The sequence below is a fragment of the Lepidothrix coronata genome, unplaced genomic scaffold (assembly GCF_001604755.1).
Source record: "Lepidothrix coronata isolate B3197 unplaced genomic scaffold, Lepidothrix_coronata-1.0 Scaffold90, whole genome shotgun sequence".
In the NCBI taxonomy this organism is placed as follows: domain Eukaryota; kingdom Metazoa; phylum Chordata; class Aves; order Passeriformes; family Pipridae; genus Lepidothrix; species Lepidothrix coronata.
The window spans coordinates 2357844-2376394 of record NW_016690270.1 but is presented as its reverse complement, the minus strand read 5'-3'; the positions used below and the strand labels follow the sequence as shown (position 1 = coordinate 2376394).

General features: G+C 55.3%; 1 protein-coding gene across 1 annotated transcript; it reads left to right on the top strand.

The window, feature by feature from the left end:
• FAM19A3 (family with sequence similarity 19 member A3, C-C motif chemokine like) lies at positions 1 to 18119 on the top strand. The gene is made up of 6 exons (XM_017821330.1): positions 1 to 97; positions 6108 to 6192; positions 6450 to 6568; positions 14305 to 14454; positions 15386 to 15510; positions 16834 to 18119. The coding sequence occupies exons 3-6, from the start codon at positions 6451 to 6453 to the stop codon at positions 16843 to 16845; spliced, it is 405 nt and encodes a 134-aa protein (XP_017676819.1). The 5' UTR covers positions 1 to 97; positions 6108 to 6192; position 6450; the 3' UTR covers positions 16846 to 18119.
• The last annotated feature ends 432 nt before the right edge of the window (positions 18120 to 18551 follow it).

The window sequence follows — 18551 nt, the reverse complement described above, 5'->3', positions numbered from 1 at the left end:
GCGCACCGGCCCGCGGAGGCGGCGCTGACCCAGCGGAGCGGCCCCCCCGGCCATGGGAAGCGGCGACCCCGGCCCGCACCGAGGGCAGCACCGGCAGGTACGTGCGGAAAGTTTGGGGAAGGGGAGCGCGAAGGGACCCCCGGGGCGGCTCCCGCCGCGCTGCCGAACGCCGTCGGGGCCCCGCGCCCCGGCCCGGTGCCGCTCCGAGGGGACGCTGAGCCCCGGAGAGGGTGCCGGGGTCGGCGGAGCCGCCGGGATCGGCGTTGCCAGCGGGCAGCGGCGGCACCGGGATGCCGGTTCGGGGGTCCCGGCTCGGCCCGGCCGCCGCACGTCGCTGCCCGGTCCCCGAGTGCCCCGGTCCCGTGTCGCCTCCCGGGGCTCCCCGGAGCCCGTGCGGGGCTCGGGAGGGTCCCCACGGTGAGTTTCTCGCGGCCGGCGCTGCCCTGAGCCCCGAGCCCCGTTAGCGGTGGCTCCGGCAGCAGCGGCGCCCCCGGTCCCTGCCCGCCCAGTGGCGGGGGATCTGCCGCGGAGGGGGCTCGGACCAGGTCCGACCACTGGCTGCGGGGGTGGGCTCTGACCAGGGGGACTGTTTGCCCCGGTGAAACGGTTCTGCCCACCCTGCGAAACCACTCGCCGTTCTGAGAGGCAAAACACGGCTGGAGAGACCACAAGCTCTGCAGCCAAAGATGCTCCTTCTCCCTGGAAGGGGCCGTGAATCCCAACCGCTGCTGCCTTCGGTGCAAGCTGCCTGTGTGACCAAAGCCTCGGGCAGGACAGGATGGGATGGTGTCTTCCATCTTCCTCTGCTTCTTTCCTCTCTGCCATAGCTCCTCTAGTCAGCCTCTGTCCATTGCCCGGCTGGAGTGGGGAAGGGGCGCTGGGGTTCTGCTGCCTCGTGGGGTGGCTCGGGGGGCACAGGATGGACACAGGATAGGTGTCCCCCTCACCCACGAGTGGAGGCTCAATGGCCCAGAGGAGAGTGTGAGCTGTGCCAGTCCCATTCTGGAGCGGGGCACGAGTTGGTCCATGCCGTGGTGCCGGGCAGGGAAGCAGGAGTCTCCTCCTCCTGCCCATTAGCCATCCCTTTTGCTGCAGTGCGAGGCTTGGGGGGCTGTTCAGTGTGTGGGTGCTCTTGCCCTGAGAGAGCTGATCTGCACTGTGGCACCCACATCCCAGCAAGGAGCCTGCACAGGTGAGATGTTGTAACTCCTGGGGAACAATCCTGGCACTGGACGAAGCAGAGGTTCTGGCTGTCAGCAGAGCTGACCTTCAAGATGCCAGTGGCAGTGGCGTGGTGGGATCCACTGAGTGAGGGAGCAGGAACAGGCCCGTGCTTGGGTGGAATTAAAAACTCTTCCACTCACCTTGGCTGGGAAGGAAATGCTGCAGACGCTGGAGGAATGAGCAAGAAGCTGGAAATAAATCAGCGTGGAGAAGAGGATGAGAGAGCACATTTGGGGGAAGGAGTCCTCTGCATCTCTTTGTGCTCCCCTGACACCTCTTTGCCTGGCCAGAGGGTACATGCTTCCTGCTGCCCTCACAAACACAGCTGTGGGGCTGGACTGCTGTCAGTGTGACCTGAGTAAGAGCTAAAATGAAGTGTACAAAACGACTTGGCTCAACCTGGAGCTCTGGGGCTGGGCCAGGCTCCCCTGCAGTGGGGTTTTCCTTTCGGGGAGGAGCAGTACAGCCTTTGGGCAGCTCAGAGCGTGGCAGGGTGTGGGAGATGCTGTGTGAAGCTCCCATCAGTGGTGCTCCAAGAGGCCATCCAGCTCCCTCAGCACTGCCCCAGCTCTGTGACCACGGGAGCTCCAACTTCCCAGCTCTGCCTCTAACGGAGCATCCTCAGCGCTGCAGAGGGAGCAGGGATTGAGCCAGGCTGCTGACCATACCAGAGCCTGTGCTGTGCCTTCCCAGGTGTTTCCTTGCTTGTCAGGATCTTCCAAGGAGGCACCAGCTTCCCTGGAAACCCAGCAGCCTCTCCACACCGCTGCCTTGGCTGTTGTGCAGCCCACAGAGCTGTGCCTGGGGGTGAGGGAAGGACACATTCCCTTGGGCAGCACCTGCAGACACGGAGCAGGCAGAGAGCTCTGCAGGTCCAGCCCTTCTTTTGTGTGGAGGGATCAGCCACTGCTGTCCTGAGGTTTTCCAGCTATGGACAGGGATGCTCAGGGTGGTCCCGGGCTGGGTGCACAACCCATCCCCGTATCCTGCCCAGTGGGACATTTGCTTCAGGGAAATACTAAAATAAAATCACCCTCTCCAGTGGGCAGCATAACATCCCCAGTGGTGTGGGAGGATTTCTGTGCCCGAGGGCTCTGGCCAGGTTTTCCTTCCCGCTCCTTGGCCGGGGTATGGAGCTGCCTGGCGCTGCCGACCTTCAGGTTGTGCTCTGTTGGGTCAAAGCATCAAACAAAGGTGCCCAAGTTCCAAGAAATGCTGAAACAGCAGGAGTATGGAAATAGCTCTCGGGAAAACTGGCAGGACTGCAGGGCCAGAGGTGCACAGAGGTTGACAGGGTTGGGGCTGCGGCAAGGAGGGTTCGTGTCACTCGGCACAGAACCCGGCCAATGCAGCAGCCTCCCCCACCTCTCTCGTTCTTCTTTTTGGGTGGAATTCTGCTAACTCTAATTATCCAGCTCGCATGGACCTTTGCAAACAATGCTCCAGAGCGGCAGGACTTGGAGCATAATTTGGCATGACAGAGTCCCTCATTAGCACCGTGGGGCGCGGGCTGTGCTCCAGCGAGCTGTGCACAGAGCAGTCCTGGCTGGAGGGTGGCAGTTCCACGTGTGGATTTAATGAAGGAGGAGGAAAAAGTCCAGAGGTGCTGTGACAGGTGAAGTGGTCAGGGTCTGGGACGACAGCATGGAGCTGCTCTCAGGATGTCTCTGTGTTGGGAGACCTCAATATGTCTCCGGTGTGGGTGGTGGCCCGTGCCCACGTGTGCCTATGGGGAGGGACATTGGCCCACACAAAGAAAATATCATCTCTTGCCACCCTGGTTACAGCTGAGTTTGATCTTCTGAGAGATTTGGGCACTTGGCAGTTACCTCAGGTCCCAGCCCAGACCTGAAAGGCAAAAGCATCTAAAAAATCTTAATGAAAAATCCCACAAAATTCCAAACGGAACGTAACAGAATGGAGAATATTGATACTTTCAATCAAAATTAAGTGCTTTGACGTGCCAGAACGCCACTCTTCATTTCAAACTGACACTCCAGGCTGAAAAATCTCAAGTCAGACCAAACATTTGTAGTTGGAATCTCACGACGCCAGGGGTTGACAACTGTCAAAACAGCGGTTTCTGCGGAGATGTGTTTTCTGACGGGAGTTTGGGCATGAGTGGGAGCCCTGAGTGCCTGTGCCAGGGTGGAACACCAGGGTGGCACCTCTCAGCCTCGTGCCCCCCTGAGCCCCCTGCGCTCTCCCGGCCGCCGGAGCGGCTCCTTCCTCTCCGCGTGGCGGCTTCCCTTTGGAATGTGCTGTGGACAGTGCAAGCTGCATTATTGATAACGTGATTTATTTATGCTTCCTTGGCTACAACAAACAGCTCAGCCTTTCCGAGCTAAATATAGTTTGCTCTGGGAGTGTGTCCCTGTCCTGTGTGGGATGGGAGCAGCCAGCGGGGCGCTTGGTTTTTGTCCGGCTGAGAGGTTTAGGGGTATCCCCTGGAGACCTCACATGGCTGGAAGGTCCCATGGGCAGCAGCTGAGGCCAGGCTCTCCAGAGGGGCTCTGGTGTGGGCTGTGGGGCTCGGGGCTGTGCTCTCTGCATGAAGGGGCAGCCAGAGCTGGAGCAGCAGCGAGGAGAGCAGGGTGTCCTGATGTGAGCCCGACTGCTCCGCTGAAAGGCACGTGGGATGTTCGTCGGGGACTCGCCGTCACAAGAAATGCAGAAGCTGGCTGGAAGCCCTCACATCTGGGCTGCCAGATGTGCCCCAGGGTGGGGCAGGACAGCTGTGTGCACATCCCAGCTGGGGCACAGCTCCTCCCTGGTGCGGCATGGCCAGGGGGGTGCCCACAGGGTGAGGGGACACATGCCCCGATCCTGGCTGGATGCAGCGGAGCTGCCTCTGGATTCACACGGAGGGCTGAGCAGCTCCAGGAGAGCTGTTTACTTTGTCATTGAGCAAATAGTGCACGCTTTAAGCTGGCATCAATATTTACACAGTAGGCTGTCGTGTCTCCAAAGGAACTCCAACAGTGCTGGCTGTTGTATGATCCCCCTCTGAGAAGCCTCATGCAGCGAAGACTCTGCTGGAGTGCAGGAGATCACCTAAATATGGGTTTACCTGAGGGAGTCTCACAGTCTCATCACATCACCTCAAGGTTTTCTTGCGTATTGACCCATCCTGGATTCATTCTGGCAACAGAGGGGCTGGAGCAGGATCAGTCCCTTGTCACCCAGTGGGCAGGGATGGAGCCAGGACAGTCAGCAAGATGCTCCCAGCCACTCTCCGTTTGCTCCTGGCCAAGCCGACCATCCCACAGCATTAATTAGGAGCATTTCCTTACCTCCAAATTCTTTTTTAGCATAAAATATGTGTTTTTGTCAAAATACCTTTCCTTTTTTTTTTCTGGGCAAATGTCAGCATTTTTGATGACATTTTCGGATTTTTTTTTTTCCAGATGGGAGAATCAAAGTGGAAAATATCACTTTAAATCAACAATTTAGAATGAAGCATTTTTCATTTTGAAATGTCAGTTTAAAACAGGACAATTCATTTTGAAATGCTTCAAAACAAGAAATGCCCTTTTTACCACCTCGAATCACTTTGTTTTGATTAAAAATGTCAGCGCTTTCTGTTCTGGCTCTTCATTAGAGCTACTGTTTCACTGTCTCGTGGTCCAGAGTGGATAGAAATTTAGAGGATGATTCAAAAATGAAGATTTCTTCCCTCAGAGGTGTGGGTTTGTCTGCTGCACTGCTGGAACCCTGTGCTGCCTGTGGAGGGGACCGTGGGTGCGAGGTTGGCACAGGGCAGGGGCTGCTGGTCCTGGCAGCTCTCCCCAAGCTGAGCATCATCCCCTTCATGTTGTGAGTTATGATCCAGCACTGAAGTTTTATGGGGGACTCAGTTTGCTCTGGACCTGGTTAGACCCCAGCAGGTGATAACCAAGGCCACGAGGTCTCCACGTCACTTGGCAGACGCCGAGCGGTGACGTCGCTGTCAAGTGCTTCTGCCTGTGGAGCCCCAGAGCTGTTCCCACCTGCAGGGCTGTGGCTGTAAATAGTGCAGAAAACATATTTAGAGCAGTCGACAGTAAAATACCAACTCTTTGGGGATTTACATTTTCCCCTAAGGGCTCCAGATGATGTAAAACTCTGCTCCTTCCCGGTGCACCCTGTGTGGGGTGGGAGGGGGTGCCTGTGCAGTGCCCTGGTGTGCACAGAGGTGCCAAGGGAGGTTGTTGGTGTGTCCAGAGTAATGGATGCAGTGTGAGTGTGTGGTTGCATGAACTGTGCTGAGAGGAGAAGTAGCCCCAGAAGAAGATAATGTGCTGGGAGAGGAGAGCACTGGGCTGCAGGTTCTGGAGCTGCTGCGGGCTGTGTGTATCCAACCAAGCATCAGCTGCCCTATTTCTCAGATCCCTGAGTGGTGCTGATCCCAGGAGATCCAGCATGATCAGTCCATCCATCTGTCTGTCAGCAAGTGGTTTGCAAGTGCCAAACCTTGGGCATCACTGCAAGGGACCTGGGTGACACGAGGGCACTGTGGGTGTGTAACCACGCACGGAAAAGGCGGAGCCTGGAACTGCTCGCTGCTGATTTTACTCTGGCTCTTCCCACACACTCGGGGTCTGTGTGTGGTGTTTGTCATCTGCGTTAATAACCTACTACAAAGGGCCTGATTTTGTGCTTTTGGCAGTAAAAACCTGGAGCAGCTCTGCTGCAGTGGATGGGTCCTGCTGCTGCTGTTCAGAGGGGCGAGCAGGGGTAGGGGCTGGGCTCCTGAGAGATTTCGGTGTGTGTGATGGCCACCCGAGGGTGTGTTTGTTGAAGTGGAGCTGGTCAAGCCCAAGGTGTCCCCAGCCACTCCCAGGGACACAGTGGCTCACGCTGACAGCAAGTATCACTGCCCATGTCCTTCTTTCTCCTTTCAGACGCGCTGATGTCTGCCCCTGGCCAAGACCTGACCCACCTGAGGTTGGCAGATGCGCAGATGTGAGCGTGAATCCCCAGTAAAAGGTAACTATCACTCGCCTGTGCTACTGCTGGTGGGGTTTCTTTCTGTCCTGCTGCAGTGGCCTGGGCTTCTGATGAAATCTGAGCCCACTTGAGGGTGGCGGGTGAATCCCTTCCTCTCCCAGGGCCGTGTCCCCACAGCCAGGACACCCCAATCCCCACATGTTCAGTGGCTGCACCGCTGTGTGCATCAGCATTGATGAGTGGGGCTGCACCTCCCAGCCCTCCTCACCTCTCTTCCTCCTTCTTCTTTTCGGTAGAATGAGTGAGAGAGACATACAGAGCCTGAGCAAATGGGTTTTCGTGCTCACTCTCTGCCTTACCACGCTGTGGGGACGACTGACACTGGCCTCCACCCATCATCACAGAAGCCATTCAGGTAGGGGAGCGACGTGGGATTTGCACTTGGAGTGCCTGTGTGTGCAGGAAACTCCCTGGGCTGCTCCTTGGAGACAGGCAGGAACATGGAGCCATAGGCCAGCAAAGCTGCTCCTTGGAGTTAGAACTTGTGGATACCTGATATGAGGCATTTAAAACCTGTAGATTGGTGAGTCTGGCTGGTCTGAGGAGCTGAAAAGCGAATTGCTTCATGTCTGTAGCAAAATATGAGACACACAGGATGACCCATGGGTACATCTGATACATCTGTATATTCAGGTGATTACTGAGGTGATTCTTGGTCTGTGAGCTGTGGATGTAAATCTTTCCATCCAAGTTGCAATGAGAGTCACAAACCCCACTTGTTATGCAATGAACACTCTCCACCTCAGGCTTTTGTTAGAAATACAAATTTTCATCCCCCTGGTTGCAAAGATCATCTTGAAAGGCGGAACAAGTATAAAGTGATGTAGGACTGAAAGTCTCGCTGGAAAGCATCGTCTTGGCTCTGGAATGTTCATTTGTTATTCCCAGCTGTGGATCTGAGATTCTCCCTCTGTGTGTGTGTGTTGGAATGCTCCTCTGTGCCATGGATGTGACTTTTTGGAGGGGTTATGTGAACCCGTGGCTGATGTTTGTGTCTGGAGAAGGGAAGCAGCTGAGGAGTCACACTCAGCCCTTTGTGCCCATCCTGCCTGGTGCAGGAGCCTGATGGGCCATGCCAGGGTGGTGACCCAGTGGTCCAGGGCTGGAGATTCCTTGGGTGCATGGTGGGAGGACGTGTGGGTGGGTGGGCACTGGTGTCACTGGTGCTACTGGTGTTACTGGCAGGGCTGTGCAGTTGGGCAGCAGAGACAAACACTTGGAGTGATCCTGGGGCACCCACTGTCTGCCTCTTGTGCCTCTGTCTGGAAAGGGCATTTAAGGGTTAATTTGAAACCACTCGTGCTCTTGATTGACCCCACACCTAACCCTGTCCTATTTCTGTCATTTTTGCCTGACAGTTAAAGCAGTTCTAATCCTGTAATCCCCAACCACGTTGTTTAAAACCAAAACGCCTCTTCCAGAGTGACTCCCTCACCCAGCCAGGCAGCAGATACCTGCCTTTCCCTCCTCCTAACCCCAGATGCCCCATCCCTGGAAGTGTCCAAGGCCAGGTTGGACAGGGCTCTGAACAACCTGGGCTAGTGGAAGGTGTCCCTGCCCACGGCAGGAGGTGGAACAAGATGAGGTTTAATGCCCCTTCCAACTCAAACCATTCTGGGATTCTGATCTGGGAAAAACTAATTTTTTTTCTGGGATGACTTTACAGCACTGGCTCAGGACTCCCTGGGATACAGGCACTGCTGACAGCCAGGTGTTCACCCAACCTGCCCAATCCCAGTGCCAGAGAATCCCACTCCACCACGGGATCAATTTGCAGGGAGCTGCTTCTTCAGGGAAGAATCAGACTTGGCATTAATAAAGCAGCAACTCACCCAGGTTTGAAGTGCAGATGCCCAAGTGTACTGCTGGGGTGTGAATTATGTATAAATCTCACTCGTCCATGAACAGCCAGGCTCAGGGACTCACGTGCCAGCAGGCAGAGAGCTGGGGAATTTTCACTCACACAGACTTAACCACAGTGGACCAAACCCTGTACTTTTTATTCAGGAAAATTCTAATCCACAGCAAAGAGAGCAGACCAGGAGCAAGCACTTAAAATTTTGACCCCACTCTGTGTCTGTATGAACACGGTTTCTCTCTGCCCATCCTGCTTTCCTGGCACTGTAAGAACCTTCCGTGGCTGCCTCCTCTCCTGGGCTATGTTTCCATGAACTCAAACCAGGAATTCTTGCTCTGCTTGCCAAGTTCATGGCCTTTCCTTTCCTATTTTTTTTTTCTTTTCCTGTGCTTTTGCTTCATTTGGGACAGTTTTTGGAGAATGTTATGTTTGAAACACACTTCCATAATGCTGCATCCTCGGTGGCAGTGACATTTGTGTCCAAGGAAGCTGCAGTTCTGTTTCTGTGTGGAATTCTGTGTCACCAGTGCCTGAGACCCCCAGAGTCAGAGGTGCTGATGGACACACACATCAAGAGCTTTCAGCCCATTAGAGCATCGACTTTATTCACAGCTAAAACCACTTAAAATGAGCAATAACAGAGAAAGGGCTCTAATTGTTACTGCAAGGTTTCAGAGCCCAGAAAACTTATGAATTTCCTGAACAGAGAGCCCACCTGCAGACCCTCTGTTTGCCACCATATCTGGGCTGTGGCAGTAAGGTCTGATGGTAGAATCATGGAATACCCTGAGTTGGAAGAGACCCACAGGCATCAAGTCTAACTCTTGGCCCTGCCCAGGACAGCCTCAAAATCACACCGTGTGCCTGAGACCCCCCTGTGCCCACCCCATGTGGAGATGCTGCTGTGCCCAAGCAGGGTGGTGCTTCCTGGGGAGTGTGGTTGGATCTAAAGAGCCACATGAACCAAGCACAGTCGTTTGGAAATGGAATAGGGGACTCCTCAGTGAGGAATGATTCACCAGCAGTTTAATCCCCCGTGTAACGTGGCGAGGTCTCTGTGATGAACAAGGCTGGGATGTCTGGCTCCAGCTCCCACAAAGGTGGCCCCAGCACTTCCTACTGAACCCCTCTGAAACTGATAATCAAAGTGATGTCTTCGCTTTTATCCATGTTCGTTGCTCAACCTGGAGCAGAAGTAAAGGCATTTAGTCAGCTTTTGGGAAATGAGGTTTTCTGGATGAAAGAACAGCACCAGTTTCTGATGAGGTTGTAAGAGGGATTTACTGGTCAGCACTGCTCAGAGGGAAGGCAGCAGCTCTGTGGCTTTTGCTTCTCACTTGGAGAAGCCTTGATTCCTCTGTCCCATGCAGCCATTACGTGAGGGTGGAATATTGTCCTAATTCACCCTTTCTAGACAAGGTGGGTGTGGGATCATCCTTCAGCACCGGGGGGATGGGTGGTTGTGTGTTGGGAGCTGCATCCCCAGCTGCAGGGTGTCCTTGTCACACAGTGTCAGAACACTCCCAGCTGTTCTCAGCACAAGCCCAGGAGTTTGGACTTCTGCTTGCAAGTGTGAAGTGATGGGATGTGCACGAGCAGTTCATGGATGTGCACACACTCACACGTGTGGGGACGGAGTGTGATGTGCAGTCTCGAGGTGACAAGAGCAAAAAAATCCCAACAGAAATGTGGTGATAATGAGCGATAAAAACAAGGCTGCTTCTCTCCAAAGCCCTCTTAAATAATACATGCATCTAAGGCAGTAGTGATTTTAAGGCTTTAATTATTTAGTGAATATTAGTAGTGGAGTTGTTGCAGGGTGCGGAGCACGGATCACTCACACCGCTGGCTGCCCGGGTCTGCCCATGATCTGCTCCATTCCTGGTGCCCCCAGGGCTGTGCCACCCTTGAGCAGAGCCCACCAGGGACAGGATCCTTTGCCTCCCTCCAGGTCCTGCCTCTCCCTGCTGCTCAGCCCCCCCCGGGACACCCAAACCCCTTTAACAGCATTTCAGTGCCCAGGAGAACCATATCACAGAATCACAGAATGGTTTGGGTTGGAAGGGAGATGAAAGTTCATGTTGTTCCATCCCCTGCCATGGGCAGGGACACCTTCCAATAGACCAAGTTGCTCCAAGCCCCGTCCAACCCGGCCTTGGACACTTCCAGGAGGAGGGGGTTTGACACAGGGGTTTGGGCATTGCCTGGCACTCACATGCATCCAACTTCTCTTCATTTTGCAGCTCTCTACCAGCAAGCAGAGCAGTGTTTTATACTGAACATGTGGAGCTGTGCCCACGCTCCCTGAGACACTCAAAATGTGTCATTTGAGGTTATGCCATAAAAAACCATGTTCTGCTGCTCACTTAAAGGTCAGCCAGAGCAGGACACCATTTTTATTTTATTTTTGCATGCAGGATTCAAAAGCCCTGCTCTCTTACAATTCTTTTATGGTTCCATGAGATAAGGTGTGGGGTTTTTTTCTAAAAATGGTTCCAGTGGGGAAATACCAGTTAAATGGGAGGGAGAAGTGTGCCAGAAGCTCTGGAACTTATCCCAGGCTCTCTGGGGGTTTCCTGCTGTTGGTGTTAAACACACCATCCATCTGATCTGCGTTTTGTTCCAAGTTTCCTGCTGCTCAGCAAAAGGAGAGGCAGCTGCAGGGAGCTCTGGAGCCCATGGATCGAGCTGCACGTGGGCTCAGCCCCTCTGCTTGTGCTTCCCGGGCGTGGGGCATGAAAGCCCAGCGTGGCAGGGAAGCCCTCGGCGCCGCTCTCCTGCTGGAATCCCTCGGCACGGGGCTGCTCAGCCCCTCTGCAGCGAGGAAACAGCAGCGTCCCTTGCTGACATCCCGGGGGTCACCACATCTGAGGCAGAGGGAGCTGCCACCCCCCAAAGCCCTGAGCCCGCTCGGCTCTCGGGGTCCGCGCCGAGGGGCAGGAAAGGGGGTGAATCTGGTGTGTAGGAACCGGGGTGCTTTGTGCCAGGTGGGATGGCTCTTCCCGCGGGAATGTCACTCCTGCTCAAAAGCCCAGGAAGAGGATGCACCCTGCCCTGCTGCTGGGGCTGGCACCGGGAGGGGTCTGGGCATCGGGCAAGCTTCCAGTGTCACTGTGCCCCAGGGCAGGATGTTGGATGCTCACAAGACAGTGGAAAGGACAATGGTTTTAAACTAAAAGATGAGAGATTTACAGCAGATATTAGGAAGAAATTCTTCCCTGTGAGGGTGGGGAGGCCCTGGCACAGATTGCCCAGAGAAGCTGTGGCTGCCCCATCCCTGGAAGTATTCAAGGCCAGGTTGGACGGGGCTTGGAGCAACCTGGGCTAGTGGAAGGTGTCCCTGCCCATGGCAGGGGGTGGAACAAGATGAGCTTTAGTGTTCCTTCCAATCCAAACCATTCTGTGATTCTACAATTCCAAGACTTTTAGGCAGATGGAAGTGTTTCATGGCCTGAGAGAGGGATGGCTCCTGGGGCTGCATGCTGCTCCCCCAGCTCTGCCATCGGTAGTGCCCTTGCTGTGGGGCTGTGCATGCCCAGGGAGGCTGTAGGGCTGTGCCAGGGGGCTGTGGGGCTGTGCCAGGGCAGTGGGGTGCCTGGCCCAGGCAGGGTGCTCTGTGTAGGCAGCTCTTCCCTGGCAGAGGCTCCAAGCCTGTGAGTCTGGCACCACCATGCCCTGTGCTCAGCCAGCTGCAGTGAGGCAGAGGAGAGGAAAATTTCTCTTTATCTCCGAGCTGCACCTTTTTGAGCAAATTAAAAGGGCTTTGGCACGTTAGCAAACTCCTATTGCATGGCTGTAATGAGCGATTTCTCAGTTCTGCCTGGCTCTCCCTCAGCTGAACCTTTCTAAATTAGCTGAAAATGAGCAGCCGGAGAACAGGAGTGCGAGGGAGCAGAGGGGTCGCCTGGGCAGCCCTCCTGGGAAGAGCTCTGCTAATGAAGCTTTTCTAAAAACCAGTCAAAACCACCACTCCGTGTGAGCACTGAGGCTGGAGGGTGTAAAACCCCCTGGTGGGGTGTGCAGGGTGGGACAGTGACTCCTTGTGGTCCCGGACCACAGCGTGGTGGGAATGTGGGCTCACAGGCAGCCGAAGCCAAGGATCTCTGTTTCTACCTCAGATTATTTGAAAAAGCCCATGAAGCATAAAACCAGAGCATAACAGTCACGTTTGTTCATTAATGAGTTGCTTTCCTTCTCGCTTCCACCGAGGTCTACCGTTTCTGCATGCAAAAAGAATGGAATTTATTATTAAAGCTGAGTTGTTATGGCATTTCAAAGGGAAGATAAAATTTATGGCCAGAGATGCTATTACAAAATATTCCAGGATAGATAATTGTGTAATTATTATGGGCATAAATGAAAGCGATGGTGCATTAAAAGCAAATGACCGTGAAATAACAATAAATAAAGAAAATTAAAGCTGTGGTGATTGCGTGGCCTGTCCTGCCCGTGTCCTGGGGGGTGCAGGGCACAGAGGTGTGTCTGGGGGCAGCTCCTCACATCCTGCCCTTCGTCTCCCATCTGGCACTTGGACACGATGGGAAGAGGAGAAGGGCAAGGAATGCTTTGGCTGGAAGCTGGCACAGCTATTTGTAAGCCAGGAGGTTGCACTTGGACAATCATTTCCCAGCAGGGATTTGAAAACGTGGCTGCAAGGCAGAGGGATTTCCTTCAGCACCACGGGGAGAGATCCCATTTCCCTCAGCTTTCCCTGGGGAGGTGAAGTGTCTGCATTCCAAAAGCTCCTGGAAGCCGGGCAGTGTTTGCTGGTGAGCACAGGGATGTGATGGGCACCCACGGGGGCACTTGCTGTGACACAGGTCAGCTGCCCCTGGTCCCCCTCACTTCATGTGGCTGGGGGTGGCTGGGACCCCCAGCAGGACCCTCCAACAGTGGCCAGGGGTGAAGCTGAGGCTGAATGGACGGGCTGAGGCTGGCAAACACAGGATGGGTCAGAGTGACTGCTGGAGCTGAGTGTGCTGGGAGAGGGTAGTGGGCTTGTGCTCACTGGTACCTGTGCCAGCAGCACCAGCATCAGGACACTTCACTCCTCTAGCACTCATTAAGCAGGACCTGCAGGGGTCTCTGGGGTCATGGGAAGAAGATTCTCCATCCCCATTTGGCTGATTTGCATTGTGCCTGCGTGAGCCTTGCCTGTCCTGCTTGCACCCCTTCCCAAGCCTTTCTTCCAGTGGCTCTCCTGGGGGCTCATGCCTGCACTCTGGGATGTGGAAGGTGTCCTGAGGGCGTGGAGCAGCCAGGTCTGACACCCTGACACCTGTTCACCTTCGTTCATTTTGGGATGCCACACTGAAGGGATGCAGCTTCCCCGTCCTCCACCCAGCCTGGCTCCCGCTGGCTGCGGAATAAAACCCTGTTCCTGGTGACTCAGGGGATGTCCCTGCCTGGCTCTGCACTGCTCCTCCAGTGCTCATTAAGCAGGACCTGCAGGGATCTCTGGGGTCATGGGAATGAAATCTCTCCAGCCCTGTTTGGCTGATTTGCATTGTGCCTGTGTGGGCCATTACCCAGCCAAGGCATTGATTCGTGATGCTGACCAGCTCGAAACCCCCATCCCAGAGGTGATCAGCCAGCTCAGTAGTTTTCTTTCTTCCTTAATATTTTAATGGCAGTGGGAGGGGGGAGCAGCAGAGCAGCCTGGGTTGCTGATGAACACCGTGACATTTGTCTGTCACTGCAGGGTAGAAACACCATCCTGATCCTTCCTCCTCCACCCAGAGGATGGTGGGTGATGACGAGACAGAGGTGTTGGTTGTAGTTGGAGGGTCAGAGGTGGTGGTGCTCTGCTTGAAGCCAAAAGCAGCACAATGCACCGTCCCCCCTTGTAGAGCAAAGTGCATCTCATTATCAGCTGCAATTAGCTAACGTGCTCATTAGTTTCAATAAAGCTCTTGGCTTGGCCGTGGCAAGAGGGGATGAATTTTGGTGGGTAAGGGTGGGTGTGAGGGCTGTTAGGAGTGAGAGCTCAGATGCAGGAGGTGTGGGGCAGGACCAGTGCTTCTCCTTAGGGGTGGGCTGGGGAGATGCTGTGCTCAGTGCCTGTATGTCACCAACAGCCCCAGGGAGATTCCAGAGGCTGGGACAGCACTGCCCACACCCGTCTCTCCCGGTGCCTCGGTCATGGCATGCACTGGCAGCGCTGCCTGGGGGGGGTGGGCAGGAGATGTCCTGGGGTCTCCAGGGCCTGACAGTGGCTGTTTCTCCTCCCTCAGTGCACGTGGAGCCCGGCACGTGTGAGGTGATCGCAGCTCACCGGTGCTGCAACAAGAACAAGATCGAGGAGCGCTCCCAGACGGTGAAATGCTCCTGCTTCCCGGGGCAGGTGGCAGGGACGACACGGGCAGCTCCCTCCTGCGTGGATGGTGAGTACCCCACGGCCACAGCCCCATCCCATGCAACTCCTGACTGCATCCTCCTAGACTGTCAGGCTGCTGGGGAGCTTCCATGGCGCTGGGATTAACAGATGGGACCTGCCCAGGGATCCTTCAGCAGAGCACTGGGGAAGAGGGAGCATCTTGGAGACATTCTCTGTTGGCATGGCTGTGTTGCCTCAGGCTGTGTGCTGGTTATGGTGCTCCAGGATCACTGCACTGGGACCAGGCACTGCAGCATCGATCCCTGCATGTCTCCTCACTGTGCTGCCACAGCCAGAGGCAGGGATGTGACTCCAGCTGTGCAGCACCATCACCTGCGAGGAGCAGTAAGCAAAACTCGAGCTGTGTATGTTTTATTGAATGCCATCACATGCCATCACCGTCAGGAGCAGCAGCAGCCCCTGCCAGGGCGGTATTGACTCCCTTGGCAGCTGGTGCCCTGTGAGTGCACTTGCACACAACACCAGGAAATGACAGGATGAGTTGACAGGGAGGGCTCTTGTTGTCCCCAACAGCTCAAGTGTCCTTATTCCCAAATATAGGGGAGCCTGCTCTGGGTGGAGGCATGAATTGCAAGAGCCTGACAGATCAGAGTGGCAGGAGACAGTCCCTTTGCTCTGTAGGTGAAGCCTAAATTGGGTTTTTGAACAGCACTGCTCTCACTGGGAGTGAGGATAAGGCTTTTTACCTGGGGTGGTGAGAGAAAACAGGGTGTTCTCAAGGCAGGTGGAGCAGTTGGGTCAGGCAAGGCCAGGCAGGTGATGAGAAGCTCCTTGACCAAAGCTCCTTGACCGGGGCTCCTCGACCTGAGCTGTGCTGGAGAGAGGGGCTGCACCTCCTGCCATCACCCAAAGCTGGGCAGGGCTGGCCCCCCACGCCCCGGGTCACAGCCCAGCCACTGACCCCTCCTCTCCCCCAGCCTCCATCGTGCTGCAGAAGTGGTGGTGCCAGATGGAGCCGTGCCTGGACGGGGAGGAGTGCAAGGTGCTGCCCGACCTCTCGGGCTGGAGCTGCAGCAGCGGCAACAAGGTGAAGACGACCAAGGTACGTCCCAGGCAGGTGGGGGGAAAGCCTGGCTGTACCTTCCCCAGCCTGGAGCAAACAAAACCCAGGAAAGCATCCCCAGAGGAGTTCTCTGTGGGAGAGCTGTGGCTCCTCCAGGGCAGGCACTGTTTGGTGTGGGTGCAAAGCAGAGCAGAGGATCTGGGCTGTGTGGTTGTCACCAGTGCTGGAGGGGCTGGCGGGGCTCCCACAGCCCTGAGTGGGTCCCGTGGCTTTGCCAATTCATAATTCCCACTGGGAAGCTCGGTGAGGAGGATGTTGGGTGCCTCAGCCCCTGATCAGACATATGGGGGTGTCTCCACCATCCCAGGGTGTCCTGGTTTCTCCCCAGCACCTCCCACTGCTCCGGGGCAACACACTGCTCATCCCACCCCAGTGGCACAGCCCTGACTCCGTCCCCACTCCCTGTCTGAGGCAATCATCTGTGACAGAGCACTACATGATTATTATTTTCATGGCTTGCTGAATGCCCCAAAGAACAAGGTGTAATTAAAATTTTATCAAACTCATTAGTAATTACATATATGCCATGGTTAATCAGTTGCATAATTTTGTAATCATTGTTCCTTGTGTTGAGTGTAATTATTCCTTATGCTTTCGTTTTCCTCGCCCCACATCCCCTGCCATAAAATTATCGTATTAAGCAATGTTGAGGTTTTTTTTTTCATTACTGCTATTATTTTATTGCACAGAAAGCACTTTCATGCTCAAGTGTTTTTATGGGCATCCAAGAAGGTTCCTCCAGCCCCATGCATCCATCACTGACCAGTAACTGCAGCACCACATTGAGCTCGTTGTCTTTTTCCCATTTTACTGTTGTTTGGTTGGTTTCCCCCAGCTGTTAACATTGCCCAAAGCCTCTGCTCTGGATTTGCTGTCCTGGGCTCTCACTGGGACCATTCCTGGTCCACTCTGGAGCTTCTGCTCTCCTCCCTCATCCAGCAGAGCCCTCCATGGCCATCCTCCCATCACCCCTTTTGGGTCCCGTGTCCTCCCTTAGGGAGGCAGCGGTTTGGAAACGCAGACCTGTGTTTTCAAAGGGACTTTGGGTGACTTCAGTCACTTTGGAATGGTGCCAAGAAGCTGGATTTGCACCTTACAGTCCCCTCTGCAGACAGACCCCAGTGGGAGCTGCAGCCAGAGCACGGGGTGCACAAACAATCCGTAAGGTGACATTTGGAACGACCACCCCGCTAAATGAACTTAAAGATCAAATCTTATTTTCACCTCTTAAGGCTGTTTGGTGGTAATTCCTGGGTGGGGAGCCAGCTGGATGTGTTGGGTGACTTCTCCTGCTCTCCACAGGTCACTCGATAGCCCCCGTGCAGCGCGGCAGTGACTGACCAGCCTCGGTGTGGGTCCTGGTGCTCCCGTGAGCAGCAGGACGTGTCCTGGTGCCTGTGGAGGTGGGATGATCCAGGGCTGCCATCCTGTGCCCGCTGGCAGGACCGTGACAGGTACCACCAGATCAGAGCATCCGCTGAGCCCCGGCTGCCCCGGGGGCTGCAGGCAGGGACCCCAGCACAGCTGCCAGACTCCTGTCTCTCCACGGTCCCCTCCTCCTCTGTGGACACGTTCACCAACCAAGAAATGGGCTTGTTCTCCAATCCTCTTAAATCAAATACTCCAGCCATGTAAGAGCTGTTGACATACAGGGACAGACAGGCAGCGGGCCCCCAAAATGGGCTTTATTCCGAATAGCTGAAATCATTGCTGTGAGTCGCCTTTCCCCATCTCCCAAGATGCTGAATCCGAGTTGCTGGCAGGAATTGGGAAGTCAGTGGTTGTGTGAGATCCTCCTCCACGTGGCTCCCAGCTCCTGGCCCGGGGGGTTCCCAGGAGCAGGCCCTGAGCTCCAGCCTGGTCCCAAGTCACTGGGGACTGCTCTGCCCTCGGAGCACTGGGCTTTCCCTGCCCCACCACCTGCCTGTGGCAGATGTGGCAGCGTGGCCGGGGGGTGTGTGACACCCCGTCAGTACCCCGGGGATGGTGAGATGTCTCCATGGCGCATGCTGCTGGTTTCTCCTTCCTCGGTAATTGCATTAATCAGGCTGCAAATTTAATGTTTTCCACCGTGCAAGTCCCAGGCACCGAGTTTCTGCTTGTGTTTGCAATCGAATTCCAGAGTCGTGTGCGGGGGAGCCCTCTCTGCCTGCAGATGCCCAGCCAGGGCCCCAGACCCAGCCAGGTTTTATTGCATTAATCCAAAATAAAGGAAAATGTACCATCTCCCAGCCCTGAGCTCGTGACCTTCTCCAGGACACACCATATCCCGTGGTGCAGCAGCTTGAGGGGGAGAGGACACGAGCTCTGTGCCCCCAATGTCAGCAGGGCTGGGGACCCCGGGACTGTGGGGTGTGGGGTCAACACCTCCAGCCCTGATCTGTGGCCCATGCAGGGACAAGCTGGCTAAAGAGGGGCTGGAGATGTTGTGGGAGGCCATGGCACTGCCAGGGTCACTGGTGTGTGGTGCAACCTCCTGGCACGGGTGGGACTCGTTATTGGGACGTTTTTGTAACGGGGTATGTAGTACCCGCTCCAGATGTGATGTATATACCAGAATGTGAAATAATAAATTCATTTTAATCTCTGCAAAGGATCTTTTCACTCAGCAGCTAAGGGAGGCTCTGAGAGTGCTTCTCACGCCGACTGGATCTGAGGCAGACGTGCTGGGGACTCTGCCCTGCCTGTTCCAATCCCAACCAGCTCACGCAAGGGTGGCTCTGGAAAAGAGCTGGAAGCCTGTTGTGGCCAGAGAAAAGAGCATTAATTTCTCCAGGATGATCTGCTGAGAGCTTTTCTTGTCCTGTCCCTTCTCCTGTCCTGCCCCTTCTCCTCTGTGTGGCAGCTCCCACTGCTGCAGTGCCATGTCCCCGCAGATGCCACCCCTACCCAGGCCCAGACTGTGTTTGTGAGGTCCCCACCTGCAGTCCTGTCCCTTCCAAGAACCCAGGCTGTCGAATGCAGAGTGGAAATCTGTTATTTCCAGTAGCAAACACCGGGCTGCAGCTGGGAGCATCCCT

Bases quoted from the DNA above. Each gene is read 5' to 3' on its own strand.
- FAM19A3 (XM_017821330.1), top strand. From the start codon at position 6,451: ATGAGTGAGAGAGACATACAGAGCCTGAGCAAATGGGTTTTCGTGCTC. The intron at 6,569-14,304 runs GTAGGGGAGCGA...CTCCTCCCTCAG, and splicing joins TCATCACAGAAGCCATTCAG to TGCACGTGGAGCCCGGCACG. The intron at 14,455-15,385 runs GTGAGTACCCCA...CCTCTCCCCCAG, and splicing joins AGCTCCCTCCTGCGTGGATG to CCTCCATCGTGCTGCAGAAG.